Source organism: Haliotis rufescens, unplaced genomic scaffold (assembly GCF_023055435.1).
Source record: "Haliotis rufescens isolate VD_foot unplaced genomic scaffold, xgHalRufe1.0.p SCAF_7, whole genome shotgun sequence".
Lineage (NCBI taxonomy): Eukaryota > Metazoa > Mollusca > Gastropoda > Lepetellida > Haliotidae > Haliotis > Haliotis rufescens.
In genome coordinates, this window is record NW_025964361.1 from 30,282,053 (window position 1) to 30,298,946 (window position 16,894).

General features: G+C 44.0%; 1 protein-coding gene across 4 annotated transcripts in view; it reads left to right on the top strand.

The window, feature by feature from the left end:
* LOC124148129 (alpha-N-acetylgalactosaminidase-like) overlaps positions 1–16,894 on the top strand; it is a 30,290-nt gene that overhangs the window by 3,171 nt on the left and 10,225 nt on the right. For 2 of the 4 annotated variants that reach the window (XM_046519088.2, XM_046519089.2), the window contains exons 2-4: positions 1,248–1,408; positions 3,608–3,782; positions 4,924–5,098. In XM_046519088.2, coding sequence (XP_046375044.2) covers positions 1,260–1,408; positions 3,608–3,782; positions 4,924–5,098 — 499 coding nt within the window. In that variant the 5' untranslated portion in view covers positions 1,248–1,259. Of the gene's footprint in view, positions 1–1,247; positions 1,409–3,607; positions 3,783–4,923; positions 5,099–7,176; positions 7,260–8,338; positions 8,434–16,894 lie in introns of all 4 variants that reach the window. The other 2 variants (XM_046519092.2, XM_046519091.2) reach the window with 2 other exon arrangements.

Sequence of the window (16,894 nt, forward strand, 5' to 3'; positions counted from 1 at the left end):
GGGAATAGAAGTTTCAAGTAACTGCTTTTCATACCAATAATAAGACCATGACCCGACAAGGATAAAAGCCTGTTACCATGGATGCAGTAAGTAACTTAATCACAACGAACTATTTTGAAAGTTGATGGTTATTGCACGTCATACATTGTTAATTTCCAATGCTGATCTTGGTAGAAGTCAAAGACAGTGAGTTAATAACCATATTCAAACTCTTGAAGAATGACTTTATCAAACTCATTCATAGAAAATAGTCTATTTGTACTGTGAAATAAAAGTTTATATCCTCCTGATCACATCTGCACAATCAGTATTACCCTGTTTCTAACCTGTCCTTGCTGATACAGTGTTGTATATGGAAGAGGTTCATTGTTTCTATCATGGCTTATGTATACATAGTTCATTGAATGTTGCAAATTGTTGATGGAATGTTACACATCATAAACATGATAAATGGAATGTTACACATTTTGAATCATCGTTGATTTGTTCATAGTTTTGTTATTTTTAAGCAATGTTAACATGGTTCAAGAAATGTCTAGGATTCTAAACTTGGTAAGAAAAATCAGTATTTTGGTTAACGTGTTCAAACAAGATTTGAGATTTATTTTAGTTCCAATAGACAGACATGGGGCCATGGCATCAGCTAACCTTTGTGTTGTTTGTTTTTAGTTTAACACTGCACTCAGCAATATTCCAGCTCTATGACGGCGGTCTGTAAATAATCAAGTCTGGTCCAGACAATCCCGTGGTTGACATCATGAACATCAATCCACACAATTGGGATCAATGACATGCATCAACCAAGTCAGCGAGCCTGATCACCCACCCCGTTAGTCGCCTCTTACGACAAGCACAGTTGCCTTTTACGGCAAGCATGGGTTGCTGAAGACCTATTCTACCCTGGATCTTCAGGCATCATCTAACTATTTCATGTACTTCTTAACATGTTAACAGTGCTTACAATGAAACAAATAAAAGTAGTAGTAGTAGAAGTAATAGTTGTAGTAGTAGTAGTACAAGGCTGTAGTTTACTTTTTTTGACAGGGGTGGGGGGGGCAAACATTTGTACAACCTTTATTTTCATTATTCAAATAAAACTGTTTTCTATATAAAATACAAGGGGGCAACTGCCCCACCCCTGCTGGCTACAGCACTGTAGTAGTAGTAGTAGTCGTAGAAGTAGTGGTAGTATTGATATAAAATCCACTCAAATAGCCAATAAAATCATGGTGTTTCCCCTTTTCCAGCTGACATCGACCATGGAAATGTACCTGTGTCTGCTACTGCTGTGTGGGGTCGTGCATGGACTTAACAATGGCCTCGCCCGCACACCACCCATGGGATTCTTGTCCTGGGAGCGATTCCGGTGCAACTTGGATTGCAAGAACGACCCTGAGAACTGTGTCAGGTAATGCCAGTTGTTTGTTTGTGTATGTCTGTACCAGTGTTCAATGCTTGTCAGGACCACCTCCAGGGTGGTGTGGATAGAGTGTCTGTTTGTGTATGTCTGTCCCAGTGTTCAATGCTTGTCAGGACCACTTCCAGGGTGGAGTGGATAGATTGTCTGTTTGTATATGTCTGTCCCCAGTGTTCAATGCTTGTCAGGACCACCTCCAGGGTGGAGTGGATAGAGTGTCTGTTTGTGTATGTCTGTCTGCAGTGCTCATTGCTTGATCTGATTGACCAACAGTTACTAAGCTGATGTTATTTGTAATCAGCAAAGTTTGTATGTAATAATTATGTATGATAATCTGTTTTAAATTGTCTATCCATCAGGAATTCATGTATAGGTCTTGCCAAGTCTTGACCTGAGCAAATTAATTCACTTGGACAGATATTATCATGGCTATGTAATGCCCCATAGCTTTTAATAATCCACTTTGGCTGTTTAGGGAACTTCATGCAGTTGTTTTGTGATAGGTGAAATCAACATGGTAAATAACTGTGTGGTCAACAGTAACAGTCTTGACAGTTTCAACATGTCAGACAACAGTCATATCCTGTGCATGTGCAGGACCACCTCCAGGGTCGTGTGGATAGAGTGTCTGTTTGTGTATGTCTGTCTGCAGTGTTCAATGCTTGTCAGGACCACCTCCAGGGTGGAGTGGATAGAGCGTCTGTTTGTGTATGTCTGTCCCCAGTGTTCAATGCTTGTCAGTACCACCTCCAGGGTGGAGTGGATAGATTGTCTGTTTGTGTATGTCTGTCCCCAGTGTTCAATGCTTGTCAGGACCACCTCCAGGGTGGAGTGGATAGAGTGTCTGTTTGTGTATGTCTGTCCCCAGTGCTCATTGCTTGTCAGGACCACCTCCAGGGTGGAGTGGATAGATTGTCTGTTTGTGTATGTCTGTCTGCAGTGCTCATTGCTTGATCTGATTGACCAACAGTTACTAAGCTGATGTTATTTGTAATCAGCAAAGTTTATATGTAATAATTATGTATGATAATCTGTTTTAAATTGTCTATCCATCAGGAATTCATGTATAGGTCTTGCCAAGTCTTGACCTGAGCAAATTAATTCACTTGGACAGATATTATCATGGCTATGTAATGCCCCATAGCTTTTAATAATCCACTTTGGCTGTTTAGGGAACTTCATGCAGTTGTTTTGTAATAGGTGAAATCAACATGGTAAATAACTGTGTGGTCAACAGTAACAGTCTTGACAGTTTCAACATGTCAGACAACAGTCATATCCTGTGCATGCATAGCTCATAATAAGGTGTAGTTGTTCACAGTTTCACCAGCTACCTTAGTTCAGGTATTAGGTGTCAGTGTTGCATTGCAGGGAGTCCTGTAGGGAGTTATCTAGGCCCGCTCAGAGGGCGATAATCAGACCAAAGTCTGCAGTAAATGTTGGATTAATGTTGATTTTGTATAAAATTGGATTTGGAAACTCTCCACCACTTTGTTCTTTTCATGTTAATTTATTGTTGATTAGAATGATTAGGATACTGTCCCAGATGCTTCGTGCTCGATCATGTTGATTAGCAAAGGTGTGCTGGAAACGAGTGATTGTGGGTTCGAGACCTGTGAAGATCTGAGTTAGAATAGTTCTTCAGCAACCCAAAGTTGACGGGGGATATAGAAACAGGCTCTGTCCGTCCGTCCGTCCGCCCGTCACGTTTCGTTTCCGGAGCATTACTCAGAAACCGTTCAATATGTTTTCATCAAACTTTGCAGGTCTGTCAGATATATGCTGAACTGGTGCCTTTTGGTATTTAGAAATTTTAGAAATTTTTATTTTTTATGTTTCCATGGCAACAAGATGGACTTAGGTTCCAAACTCTTCTTTTTTTACAATTTCCATGACAAGTTCCACCTCGGTTAAAAAAGGTTAGGGACGGGGGATATAGCCACGTTAGTGGCAAACTCTTGTTTTGTCAGCACCTTACCTGGTTTGTGAGTTTCACCAAAGTGGTATTTTACATCTAAGACTGCATTAATTCTGACTTTCCTCCCAGATCAAACTATTCAAAGTGACTTACACTCACCACGCTCACTTGCTTGATCATTAGTGTTCAACACTCTTATCATGCTTATAACTGATAAATACTTTTCAACACACGTTCTCATTTTTGTTTATTTCTCTCCTGTCTGTCCCCAGTGAACATCTGTACAAGTCCATCGCTGACGTGATTGTGGCTGAAGGTTACCGCGACCTGGGGTATGAGTATGTGAACATTGATGACTGTTGGCCCGCCAAGACCCGTGATGCAGCTGGCCGTCTCCAGCCCGACCCCAACCGGTTCCCCAGCGGCATGCATAACCTGTCTCAGTATGTAAGTACCACATGTAGGGAACCTCAGTAGAAGGGGCAGTAGGGTAGCCTTGTGGTTAAAGGAATTGCTCATCACACTGACCACTCAGTTTGATTCTCCACATGGGTAAAATGTTTGAAGCCCATTTTTTGCCTACCCGCTGTGACATTTCTGGAATATTGCAAACAATGGCATAAAGCAGGAATCACTCACTCAAAACACCAAATTGAATTTTTGTGAGAGTAGATAGCAGAACAATTTAAAGGTACGTTTTTTCCAAGTGAGGGGTGGTTGCTACTAGTTATAACTAATGGCTCATGGCTTTTTTCAAAGTAGTGAACATCTTAATTTTGGACTTTCCACCCACATCAAGCTGACACTCATACAAATGACTCATATACAGTGGTTTACTGGAACAAACACAGATATGACATACTGGCAGTTACAACTAACTACGTCAAGAGTCCTGACTATTATTATATATTACAACATAAATTGTATGCATGTAGTATCTATTAGTCAGTATTTTAGTATGAGTTACAAACTGGTCTGATTCAGAGTCAGCAACCATACCCGATGAATCGAACAATGTACTTGTTCCGTCATCACTACTCTACACTTACAAAGGAGCGGTTGGGTAGCCTAGTGGTTAAAGCGTTCGCTCGTCATGCCGAAGACCCGGGTTCAATTCCCGACAATGGTACAATGTGTGAAGCCGATTTCTGGTGTCCCCCGCCGTGATATTGCTGGAATATTGCTTAAAGCGGCGTAAAACCATACTCACTCACTACACTCTACACTATATCAGTGGCAATCAACACTTCAGTGTCAAATTATTTCATCTACATCAATAAGGAGACCTCAGAAATATGTAGGTGAGCTGCAGAGCCAAGGCTGTTTCCATCTTATGTCATGTGATGATTCAAGATCAAGGTTCATGGTCAGAGTCCGTCTGTCCCCAGCAAAGTGTACTGGTCATAAGAGGCCACCAAGTAGATCAGATGGTCAGATTGATGGTCATCTACTGCGTGTATCATTGCTCATGCTCTTGTCCAGGCTCGGTTATATACATGCCGCTGTCATATAGCTGGATATTGCCGAGGGTGGTGTTGAACAACACCAACAAATGTAATGCGAGACATTGTCACTGTTGTCTGTTTAGATGCACGCCAGAGGACTGAAGCTTGGCATTTATGAAGACTTTGGCAAGAGAACATGTGCTGGCTACCCTGGGAGTGAATTCTTCCTTCGCACAGATGCAAACACGTTTGCGGAGTGGGAAATAGATCTTCTCAAGTTTGATGGATGTAATTCTGATCCGAAAGATATGGACATAGGTAGGTTCAACATGATCATGATAATGGGAGAAGGTTTAAGACCGTGATATGGTCAAGTTAATAGATATTTTGAACATTCATTATATTGTGTGTCAGCTCATTCAGTGTCAAATGTGATATTTGATGGGCTAACATAGTTAATCAAAATTATCTTGTTAAGTCTAAAAACAAATTGTAAAAAAACCCTCAGAAACACTGCGTTTGCAAAATGGGTCCCATGGCCCTGTATCATGTATTTTTTCTCAAACCTGGCCCATTGTATTCATAGATACCAACTGACATATTTTGATCCTTCTGAAGCTCTGTTTGTTTTTCGTACATGCCCGCAATCCTCCCTTGCCTGTTTCTGCATGCTTCAAGGAGTATGGATGTGTTCTGTCAACCACTGGTTGTCTTGTCAGGACTCCTTTACGAGGTTGCAGCTGTGTCCTCGATTATCCAGGGTATTTTAATCTCTATTCTGTTAAGATATGAACCCTAGACCCATTGTCAGCCATAGCTTTGTTTTGGAAGTGAAATCACACTCTCCAGGTCTCTTAGCACTAACTTAATGCAGAATTTCTCACACTAGAAATTAACAACCAATCAAAATGAGTCTTCTCATTGCAAGTATGGCATACATCCATATTCAAAATTGCTGCCTTGTACAAGCATGTCCTTGGTCATAAAGGTATATTTAATGAAAAAAGAGACTTTTAAATCAACTTTTTGCTGAAAATGATGTTTTCATGAGTATTGTCGTATTCGACATAATAAGCTCTCAGGGCGCTCTCAAAATTAGAAATAGGGGGCTCTTATAAGAATATTATTTTGGTGGAAAAAAACAGAGTTGTAAGATAAATATCATAGTTTATGGTACAATGGATCATTGAGGATGAGCTACCTTTGGCTTGAATATTGCTGATCAATCAAACCATTTTGTGACTTGGTGGTCAAGTCAACGGGACTAAAAGGGCCCTCGTCAAACCTTGGTCCATCTAATAAATCTCTTGTTTTGGGGAACGTGAACAGTTACATGAATATGAGGAAATAAGGTAAGTAGGTCAGGATTAAGGGGATGACTAGTTTATATTATGAGGGGTTTCTGGGATTTATTTAAGAAACCCTTTTCCCCAAAATGCTGGAAATAAATAATTTGTCATCAGGCTTTACACAATGTTGAAAAGGAAGTCTTCACTGGACATCCTGGGTTTTCTGACAAATAATGTTTCGTGGATCAGTAAGTTATTTAAGGCTCCTTCGTTCACAAAAAAGAATTGTATGTTTTTGATTGCTGACTGCAGACTAATTTGTCTCAGAGAAAAATCCCAAGCCCAGAGTCATCTTCCCAAGGCAAGGGAGTTAACTGGCTACAAAAGTCCAGTTTCCACCCTTGCCGAACTAGACTGGAATTTTAGAGTTATGTTTTGGCAGGACTAATGAGTCTATGCATAGTCTCATCAAAATTACATTAAGAAATGAACATTCTTTTTTCGTAAACTGCTGTGAGATTTTGTTCGGTTGCAGGATTTTCAAAACATGTAAATCGTCAACTGGGTGTTGACAGATATTTTCCAAATCTATTTATGTTTTTGATCAAGGTGCTTAAGGAATTTTATGCACTTCTCGAGGTAAGACCCTATTCATTACAATCTAGATCTTGATTATTGATCACATCGTCATTTTGTCAGAAGCAAATGTAAGTCATATGATAGGTGGAATCTGATTGGTCAATAGGAGGAACGTAGAAGGGACATAACTCATAATAGCTACTGGTAGCGCTACGATGGAGCCACAAAATTCCAGCCTAGTTCGACAAGGGTGGAAATTGGACTTTTATGGCCTGTTAACTCCCTTGACTCAGGAAGATGACTGTGGGGCATTAAATGGTCAGTACCTAAATGCCCACTGACAGACAAATGCTGATTTGGAGTGGGCATATTTGTTTGGTCAAACAAATTCAAAAGTTAAAGCTGGCCACACACATTTTTTCAGCCAGCTAGCTGTGAGGTCAGGTGGCTTCCCCGAAACAAATGCTTATTTTATTGGTGCCTTTGAAATAACCCAATGTTTATCATGCTTATGTTTGGCCATCACAGGGTATCCGTTGATGAGTATGTTCCTGAACATGACCAACCGACCCATGCTCTTCTCCTGCGAGTGGCCGCTCTATAGTAACCAGGTTGGAATTGCCTCCCATGCTACATCGCTAATCAAGCTCCTTCCCAGCGCATGACACCTTCGTTACACTCTCGGTAACATCGCTGCCACCAGTGTGGGCACAGCCGTCGCAAGACTCGAAATTTGCCCTCTAACCCCAAATGTTGTAACATTTATACTTTCATTTATGACTTTGGGAATGTCATCACGGTTAATTTTGAAAAGATTTACAACTGACCATATTTCCCAGATTAATTTACCTTTTTGTTTGTTTAAACAGATTGATTTGAGATTACAGACGAGGGATAATCAATGAACCCTTACATCATGTACATTCTTACTATACCAATTACATTATAGTTGTAATGAAACAGAAACCCAAATTGACAAACAATGAAAATAATTTAGCAGGTGTTAGGTATTCTGCGTCACGGCAATCATCACTCGTTTGTAAACATAATGATCAGTCGGTTGCGAGTTCAACTCCAAGCATGGTTGTTGCCACTTATCACAGTGGGGAGCTTTGACTGGTGGCAGCGATAGTATAGAGAGCTCTACAAAGGGGATATCGCTGTGAGGAGCTTGATTCATAATGACAGTGACAATCTCTTTCAGAAAACAGCCACATATGGAGATGTTGTGAAAGGTGCTGTAACCTTGTACATGTGTCTGACCTGGACACAGACATATGTTGTCCAAAGATGAAGGAATGTTTGCAGCAGATATTCAGAAGCATCAGGTTGACAGCATAGAGCTATAGGTCACATATGGTCATGTATGGTACATGCGTTTATATTGAAGAATAGAAAAAGAAACAAAAACCATGGTGTCTTGACATTCTAGGTTAAGCTATCAATACATGCACTATGTGAAATGTGAAAACACTTTTAAATACAATAGTTTGGTACACCAAGAAGAGGTGAACATAGTCTCCCTCGTGTGTCTTGAATATTTGCATGCATTCCTCTTGTTTTCCTTTTGTCTTTGGACAAAACGTGTTTCTGTTCTTGTTGGTGTACAGACAGGCGCATGTGATAACTGCTGCAGTAGAAACTATAGTTAAACCCAACTGGGATCCACTGACATTACCTCATGCCTCAGGTTATTCCACGATGAGCAAGTTCCTGAATCTGACCACACGACCAATGCTGTTCTCTTGTGAGTGGCCCGGGTACCAGAGAGCTGTAGGAATCAAGGTGGGCCTGGTTGAGGCTTGGCTGGGTGCTGATGCTTGTTGCATGATCTGCATGGGATGTTGTCTACTACTGCTCCTTGTTCATGGGTTATGTGGTCAAGAGGTTATGTGTTTCTTTAAGGCGTTGCATTTGCTAATGGTATGTCTTCGGGGTTTGTGGTGAAGGGGTCCTGTATTCAAGTTTGTGGTCAAGGGGTCCTGTATTCAGGAGGTTTGTGGTCAAGGGGTCCTGTATTTAGGTTTGTGGTCAAGGGGTCCTGTATTCAGGAGATTTGTGGTCAAGGGGTCCTGTATTCAGGAGGTTTGTGGTGAAGGAGTCCTGTATTCAGGAGGTTTGTGGTCAAGGGGTCCTGTATTTAGGTTTGTTGTCAAGGGGTCCTGTATTCAGGTTTGTGGTGAAGGAGTCCTGTATTCAGGAGGTTTGTGGTCAAGGGGTCCTGTATTTAGGTTTGTGGTCAAGGGGTCCTGTATTCAGGAGATTTGTGGTCAAGGGGTCCTGTATTCAGGAGGTTTGTGGTGAAGGAGTCCTGTATTCAGGAGGTTTGTGGTCAAGGGGTCCTGTATTTAGGTTTGTTGTCAAGCGGTCCTGTATTCAGGTTTGTGGTGAAGGAGTCCTGTATTCAGGAGGTTTGTGGTCAAGCGGTCCTGTATTCAGGAGGTTTGTGGTCAAGGGGTCCTGTATCCAGGTTTGTGGTCAAGGGGTCCTGTATTCAGGTTTGTGGTCAAGGAGACCTGTATTCAGGTTTGTGGTCAAGGGGTCCTGTATTCAGGAGGTTTGTGGTCAAGGGGTCCTGTATCCAGGTTTGTGGTCAAGGGGTCCTGTATTCAGGTTTGTGGTCAAGGGTCCTGTATTCAGGAGGTTTGTGGTCAAGGAGACCTGTATTCAGGTTTGTGGTCAAGGGTCCTGTATTCAGGAGGTTTGTGGTCAAGGGGTCCTGTATTCAGGTTTGTGGTCAAGGGTCCTGTATTCAGGAGGTTTGTGGTCAAGGAGACCTGTATTCAGGAGATTTGTGGTCAAGGGGTCCTGTATTCAGGTTTGTGGTGAAGGAGTCCTGTATTCAGGAGGTTTGTGGTGAAGGGGTCCTGTATTCGGGAGGTTTGTGGTGAAGCGGTCCTGTATTCAGGAGGTTTGTGGTCAAGGGTTCCTGTATTCAGGAGGTTTGTGGTCAAGGGGTCCTGTATCCAGGTTTGTGGTCAAGGGGTCCTGTATTCAGGTTTGTGGTCAAGGGTCCTGTATTCAGGAGGTTTGTGGTCAAGGAGACCTGTATTCAGGAGATTTGTGGTCAAGGGGTCCTGTATCCAGGTTTGTGGTCAAGGGGTCCTGTATTCAGGTTTGTGGTCAAGGGTCCTGTATTCAGGAGGTTTGTGGTGAAGGGGTCCTGTATTCAGGAGGTTTGTGGTCAAGCGGTCCTGTATTCAGGAGGTTTGTGGTCAAGGGGTCCTGTATCCAGGTTTGTGGTCAAGGGGTCCTGTATCCAGGTTTGTGGTCAAGGGTCCTGTATTCAGGAGGTTTGTGGTCAAGAAGACCTGTATTCAGGAGATTTGTGATGAAGGGTTCCTGTATTCAGGTTTGTGGTGAAGGGGTCCTGTATTCAGGTTTGTGGTCAAGGGGTCCTGTATTCAGGAGGTTTGTGGTCAAGGGGTCCTGTATTCAGGAGGTTTGTGGTCAAGAAGACCTGTATTCAGGAGATTTGTGATGAAGGGTTCCTGTATTCAGGTTTGTGGTGAAGGGGTCCTGTATTCAGGTTTGTGGTGAAGGGGTCCTGTATTCAGGAGGTTTGTGGTCAAGGGTCCTGTATTCAGGAGGTTTGTGGTCAAGAAGACCTGTATTCAGGAGATTTGTGATGAAGGGTTCCTGTATTCAGGTTTGTGGTGAAGGGGTCCTGTATTCAGGTTTGTGGTGAAGGGGTCCTGTATTCAGGTTTGTGGTGAAGGGGTCCTGTATTCAGGAGGTTTGTGGTCAAGGGGTCCTGTATTCAGGAGGTTTGTGGTCAAGGGGTCCTGTATTCAGGAGGTTTGTGGTCAAGAGGTCCTGTATTCAGGAGGTTTGTGGTCAAGGGGTCCTGTATTCAGGAGGTTTGTGGTCAAGGGGTCCTGTATTCAGGTTTGTGGTCAAGGGGTCCTGTATTCAGGAGGTTTGTGGTCAAGGGGTCCTGTATTCAGGAGGTTTGTGGTCAAGGGGTCCTGTATTCAGGAGGTTTGTGGTCAAGGGTTCCTGTATTCAGGAGGTTTGTGCTCAAGGGGTCCTGTATTCAGGAGGTTTGTGCTCAAGGGGTCCTGTATTCAGGAGGTTTATGGTCAAGCGGTCCTGTATTCAGGTTTATGGTCAAGGGTTCCTGTATTCAGGAGGTTTGTAGTCAAGGGGTCCTGTATTCAGGAGGTTTGTGGTCAAGCGGTCCTGTATTCAGGTTTGTGGTCAAGGGGTCCTGTATTCAGGAGGTTTGTGGTCAAGCGGTCCTGTATTCAGGTTTGTGGTCAAGGGTTCCTGTATTCAGGAGGTTTGTAGTCAAGCGGTCCTGTATTCAGGTTTGTGGTCAAGGGGTCCTGTTTTCAGGAGGTTTGTGGTCAAGGGGTCCTGTATTTATGTTTGTGGTGAATGAGACTTGTATTTAGGTTTGTGGTGAAGGGGTACTGTATTCAGGTTTGTGGTCAAGGGGTACTGTATTTAGGAGGTTTGTGGTCAAGGGTTCCTGTATTGAGGAGATTTGTGGTCAAGGGTTCCTGTATTTAGGAGGTTTGTGGTCAAGGGTTCCTGTATTTAGGAGGTTTGTGGTCAAGGGGTCCTGTATTCAGGTTTGTGGTCAAGGGGTCCTGTATTTCGGTTTGTGGTCAAGGGGTCCTGTATTTAGGTTTGTGGTCAAGGGGTCCTGTATTTAGGTTTGTGGTCAAGGGTTCCTGTATTCAGGAGGTTTGTAGTCAAGGGGTCCTGTATTCAGGAGGTTTGTGGTCAAGCGGTCCTGTATTCAGGTTTGTGGTCAAGGAGTCCTGTATTCAGGAGGTTTGTGGTCAAGCGGTCCTGTATTCAGGTTTGTGGTCAAGGGGTCCTGTATTCAGGAGGTTTATGGTCAAGCGGTCCTGTATTCAGGTTTGTGGTCAAGGGTTCCTGTATTCAGGAGGTTTGTGGTCAAGCGGTCCTGTATTCAGGTTTGTGGTCAAGGGGTCCTGTTTTCAGGAGGTTTGTGGTCAAGGGGTCCTGTATTTATGTTTGTGGTGAATGAGACTTGTATTTAGGTTTGTGGTGAAGGGGTACTGTATTCAGGTTTGTGGTCAAGGGGTACTGTATTTAGGAGGTTTGTGGTCAAGGGTTCCTGTATTGAGGAGATTTGTGGTCAAGGGTTCCTGTATTTAGGAGGTTTGTGGTCAAGGGTTCCTGTATTTAGGAGGTTTGTGGTCAAGGGGTCCTGTATTCAGGTTTGTGGTCAAGGGGTCCTGTATTTCGGTTTGTGGTCAAGGGGTCCTGTATTTAGGTTTGTGGTCAAGGGGTCCTGTATTTAGGTTTGTGGTCAAGGGTTCCTGTATTCAGGAGGTTTGTGGTCAAGGGGTCCTGTATTCAGGTTTGTGGTCAAGGGGTCCTGTATTCAGGAGGTTTGTGGTCAAGGGGTCCTGTATTCAGGAGGTTTATGGTCAAGCGGTCCTGTATTCAGGTTTGTGGTCAAGGGTTCCTGTATTCAGGAGGTTTGTGGTCAAGCGGTCCTGTATTCAGGTTTGTGGTCAAGGGGTCCTGTATTCAGGAGGTTTGTGGTCAAGGGGTCCTGTATTTATGTTTGTGGTGAATGAGTCCTGTATTTAGGTTTGTGGTGAAGGGGTACTGTGTTCAGGTTTGTGGTCAAGGGGTACTGTATTTAGGAGGTTTGTGGTCAAGGGTTCCTGTATTGAGGAGATTTGTGGTCAAGGGTTCCTGTATTTAGGAGTTTTGTGGTCAAGGGTTCTTGTATTTAGGAGGTTTGTGGTCAAGGGGTCCTGTATTCAGGTTTGTGGTCAAGGGGTCCTGTATTTCGGTTTCTGGTCAAGGGGTCCTGTATTTAGGTTTGTGGTCAAGGGGTCCTGTATTTAGGTTTGTGGTCAAGGGGTCCTGTATTCAGGAGGTTTGTGGTCAAGGGGTCCTGTATCCAGGTTTGTGGTCAAGGGGTCCTGTATTCAGGTTTGTGGTCAAGGGTCCTGTATTCAGGAGGTTTGTGGTCAAGGAGACCTGTATTCAGGTTTGTGGTCAAGGGTCCTGTATTCAGGAGGTTTGTGGTCAAGGGGTCCTGTATTCAGGTTTGTGGTCAAGGGTCCTGTATTCAGGAGGTTTGTGGTCAAGGAGACCTGTATTCAGGAGATTTGTGGTCAAGGGGTCCTGTATTCAGGTTTGTGGTGAAGGAGTCCTGTATTCAGGAGGTTTGTGGTGAAGGGGTCCTGTATTCGGGAGGTTTGTGGTGAAGCGGTCCTGTATTCAGGAGGTTTGTGGTCAAGGGTTCCTGTATTCAGGAGGTTTGTGGTCAAGGGGTCCTGTATCCAGGTTTGTGGTCAAGGGGTCCTGTATTCAGGTTTGTGGTCAAGGGTCCTGTATTCAGGAGGTTTGTGGTCAAGGAGACCTGTATTCAGGAGATTTGTGGTCAAGGGGTCCTGTATCCAGGTTTGTGGTCAAGGGGTCCTGTATTCAGGTTTGTGGTCAAGGGTCCTGTATTCAGGAGGTTTGTGGTGAAGGGGTCCTGTATTCAGGAGGTTTGTGGTCAAGCGGTCCTGTATTCAGGAGGTTTGTGGTCAAGGGGTCCTGTATCCAGGTTTGTGGTCAAGGGGTCCTGTATCCAGGTTTGTGGTCAAGGGTCCTGTATTCAGGAGGTTTGTGGTCAAGAAGACCTGTATTCAGGAGATTTGTGATGAAGGGTTCCTGTATTCAGGTTTGTGGTGAAGGGGTCCTGTATTCAGGTTTGTGGTCAAGGGGTCCTGTATTCAGGAGGTTTGTGGTCAAGGGGTCCTGTATTCAGGAGGTTTGTGGTCAAGAAGACCTGTATTCAGGAGATTTGTGATGAAGGGTTCCTGTATTCAGGTTTGTGGTGAAGGGGTCCTGTATTCAGGTTTGTGGTGAAGGGGTCCTGTATTCAGGAGGTTTGTGGTCAAGGGTCCTGTATTCAGGAGGTTTGTGGTCAAGAAGACCTGTATTCAGGAGATTTGTGATGAAGGGTTCCTGTATTCAGGTTTGTGGTGAAGGGGTCCTGTATTCAGGTTTGTGGTGAAGGGGTCCTGTATTCAGGTTTGTGGTGAAGGGGTCCTGTATTCAGGAGGTTTGTGGTCAAGGGGTCCTGTATTCAGGAGGTTTGTGGTCAAGGGGTCCTGTATTCAGGAGGTTTGTGGTCAAGAGGTCCTGTATTCAGGAGGTTTGTGGTCAAGGGGTCCTGTATTCAGGAGGTTTGTGGTCAAGGGGTCCTGTATTCAGGTTTGTGGTCAAGGGGTCCTGTATTCAGGAGGTTTGTGGTCAAGGGGTCCTGTATTCAGGAGGTTTGTGGTCAAGGGGTCCTGTATTCAGGAGGTTTGTGGTCAAGGGGTCCTGTATTCAGGAGGTTTGTGGTCAAGGGGTCCTGTATTCAGGAGGTTTGTGCTCAAGGGGTCCTGTATTCAGGAGGTTTATGGTCAAGCGGTCCTGTATTCAGGTTTATGGTCAAGGGTTCCTGTATTCAGGAGGTTTGTAGTCAAGGGGTCCTGTATTCAGGAGGTTTGTGGTCAAGCGGTCCTGTATTCAGGTTTGTGGTCAAGGGGTCCTGTATTCAGGAGGTTTGTGGTCAAGCGGTCCTGTATTCAGGTTTGTGGTCAAGGGTTCCTGTATTCAGGAGGTTTGTAGTCAAGCGGTCCTGTATTCAGGTTTGTGGTCAAGGGGTCCTGTTTTCAGGAGGTTTGTGGTCAAGGGGTCCTGTATTTATGTTTGTGGTGAATGAGACTTGTATTTAGGTTTGTGGTGAAGGGGTACTGTATTCAGGTTTGTGGTCAAGGGGTACTGTATTTAGGAGGTTTGTGGTCAAGGGTTCCTGTATTGAGGAGATTTGTGGTCAAGGGTTCCTGTATTTAGGAGGTTTGTGGTCAAGGGTTCCTGTATTTAGGAGGTTTGTGGTCAAGGGGTCCTGTATTCAGGTTTGTGGTCAAGGGGTCCTGTATTTCGGTTTGTGGTCAAGGGGTCCTGTATTTAGGTTTGTGGTCAAGGGGTCCTGTATTTAGGTTTGTGGTCAAGGGGTCCTGTATTCAGGAGGTTTGTAGTCAAGGGTCCTGTATTCAGGAGGTTTGTGGTCAAGCGGTCCTGTATTCAGGTTTGTGGTCAAGGAGTCCTGTATTCAGGAGGTTTGTGGTCAAGCGGTCCTGTATTCAGGTTTGTGGTCAAGGGGTCCTGTATTCAGGAGGTTTATGGTCAAGCGGTCCTGTATTCAGGTTTGTGGTCAAGGGTTCCTGTATTCAGGAGGTTTGTGGTCAAGCGGTCCTGTATTCAGGTTTGTGGTCAAGGGGTCCTGTTTTCAGGAGGTTTGTGGTCAAGGGGTCCTGTATTTATGTTTGTGGTGAATGAGACTTGTATTTAGGTTTGTGGTGAAGGGGTACTGTATTCAGGTTTGTGGTCAAGGGGTACTGTATTTAGGAGGTTTGTGGTCAAGGGTTCCTGTATTGAGGAGATTTGTGGTCAAGGGTTCCTGTATTTAGGAGGTTTGTGGTCAAGGGTTCCTGTATTTAGGAGGTTTGTGGTCAAGGGGTCCTGTATTCAGGTTTGTGGTCAAGGGGTCCTGTATTTCGGTTTGTGGTCAAGGGGTCCTGTATTTAGGTTTGTGGTCAAGGGGTCCTGTATTTAGGTTTGTGGTCAAGGGTTCCTGTATTCAGGAGGTTTGTGGTCAAGGGGTCCTGTATTCAGGTTTGTGGTCAAGGGGTCCTGTATTCAGGAGGTTTGTGGTCAAGGGGTCCTGTATTCAGGAGGTTTATGGTCAAGCGGTCCTGTATTCAGGTTTGTGGTCAAGGGTTCCTGTATTCAGGAGGTTTGTGGTCAAGCGGTCCTGTATTCAGGTTTGTGGTCAAGGGGTCCTGTATTCAGGAGGTTTGTGGTCAAGGGGTCCTGTATTTATGTTTGTGGTGAATGAGTCCTGTATTTAGGTTTGTGGTGAAGGGGTACTGTGTTCAGGTTTGTGGTCAAGGGGTACTGTATTTAGGAGGTTTGTGGTCAAGGGTTCCTGTATTGAGGAGATTTGTGGTCAAGGGTTCCTGTATTTAGGAGTTTTGTGGTCAAGGGTTCTTGTATTTAGGAGGTTTGTGGTCAAGGGGTCCTGTATTCAGGTTTGTGGTCAAGGGGTCCTGTATTTCGGTTTGTGGTCAAGGGGTCCTGTATTTAGGTTTGTGGTCAAGGGGTCCTGTATTTAGGTTTGTGGTCAAGGGGTCCTGTATTTAGGAGGTTTGTGGTAAAGGGGTCCTGTATTTAGGAGGTTTGTGGTCAAGGGTTCCTGTATTGAGGAGGTTTGTGGTCAAGGGGTCCTGTATTTAGGTTTGTGGTCAAGGGGTCCTGTATTTAGGTTTGTGGTCAAGGGGTCTTGTATTTAGGTTTATGGTCAAGGGGTCCCGTATTTAGGTTTGTGGTCAAGGGGTCCTGTATTTAGGATTGTGGTCAAGGGGTCCTGTATTTAGGATTGTGGTCAAGGGGTCCTGTATTTAGGAGGTTTGTGGTCAAGGGTTCCTGTATTCAGGAGATTTGTGGTCAAGGGGTCTTGTATTTATGTTTGCCAGGAATGAGTCCTGTATTTAGGTTTGTGGTCAAGGAGTCCTGTATTTAGGTTTGTGGTCAAGGGGTTAACACTACTGGCTGTTAGGAAAGGTAAGGGTATGGTAGGCTATCCAATGAACTTGTCAAACTTACTTTGCCACAGAAAGGAAACTGATGAATAATGATTTATCACATATGTTGTTGGAAAGTAACATGATGGATCAGTGCCCCATTCTTCCCTCCTTGGGAAGAGAGTCATGATGTAATCATCATGTATTGTGTCCATGACTTATTGACACTGGGTTTCTGGTGTTATGTGCAGCTGTTGTTTAGTTTGTAGGGTGGTTTTATTAATGTTGTTTTGAAGTCTGTTGTATGGTGTATTGATGTTTTGAAGTCTGTTGGATAGTGTATATCTTGAGAAAAAGTTTTGCTACTTTTCAGTCTGAACGGTGAAGAGTAAACAAGTCAGTGAGTGAGTGAGTGAGTGAGTGTGGTTCTACACACTTTATCAATATTCCAGCCATACCACACAAAGGTTCCAAAGAAAAGGTTTGATACTCTGTACCAGTGTGGGATAAAACCTGACTGAGGTACCAACACCTCAACATGAAACCTTTACTCAAGGGCCTTGTTTCACTTCGTTAATGTTGGATATCATTCTTTTCTATTGTTGTGCATTAATTCATGCAGGATTTCTGCAATTTCTTTGTACGTAACTCGTGGCTTATTTCTCAGTATTTAGTGTACACATGTTTCC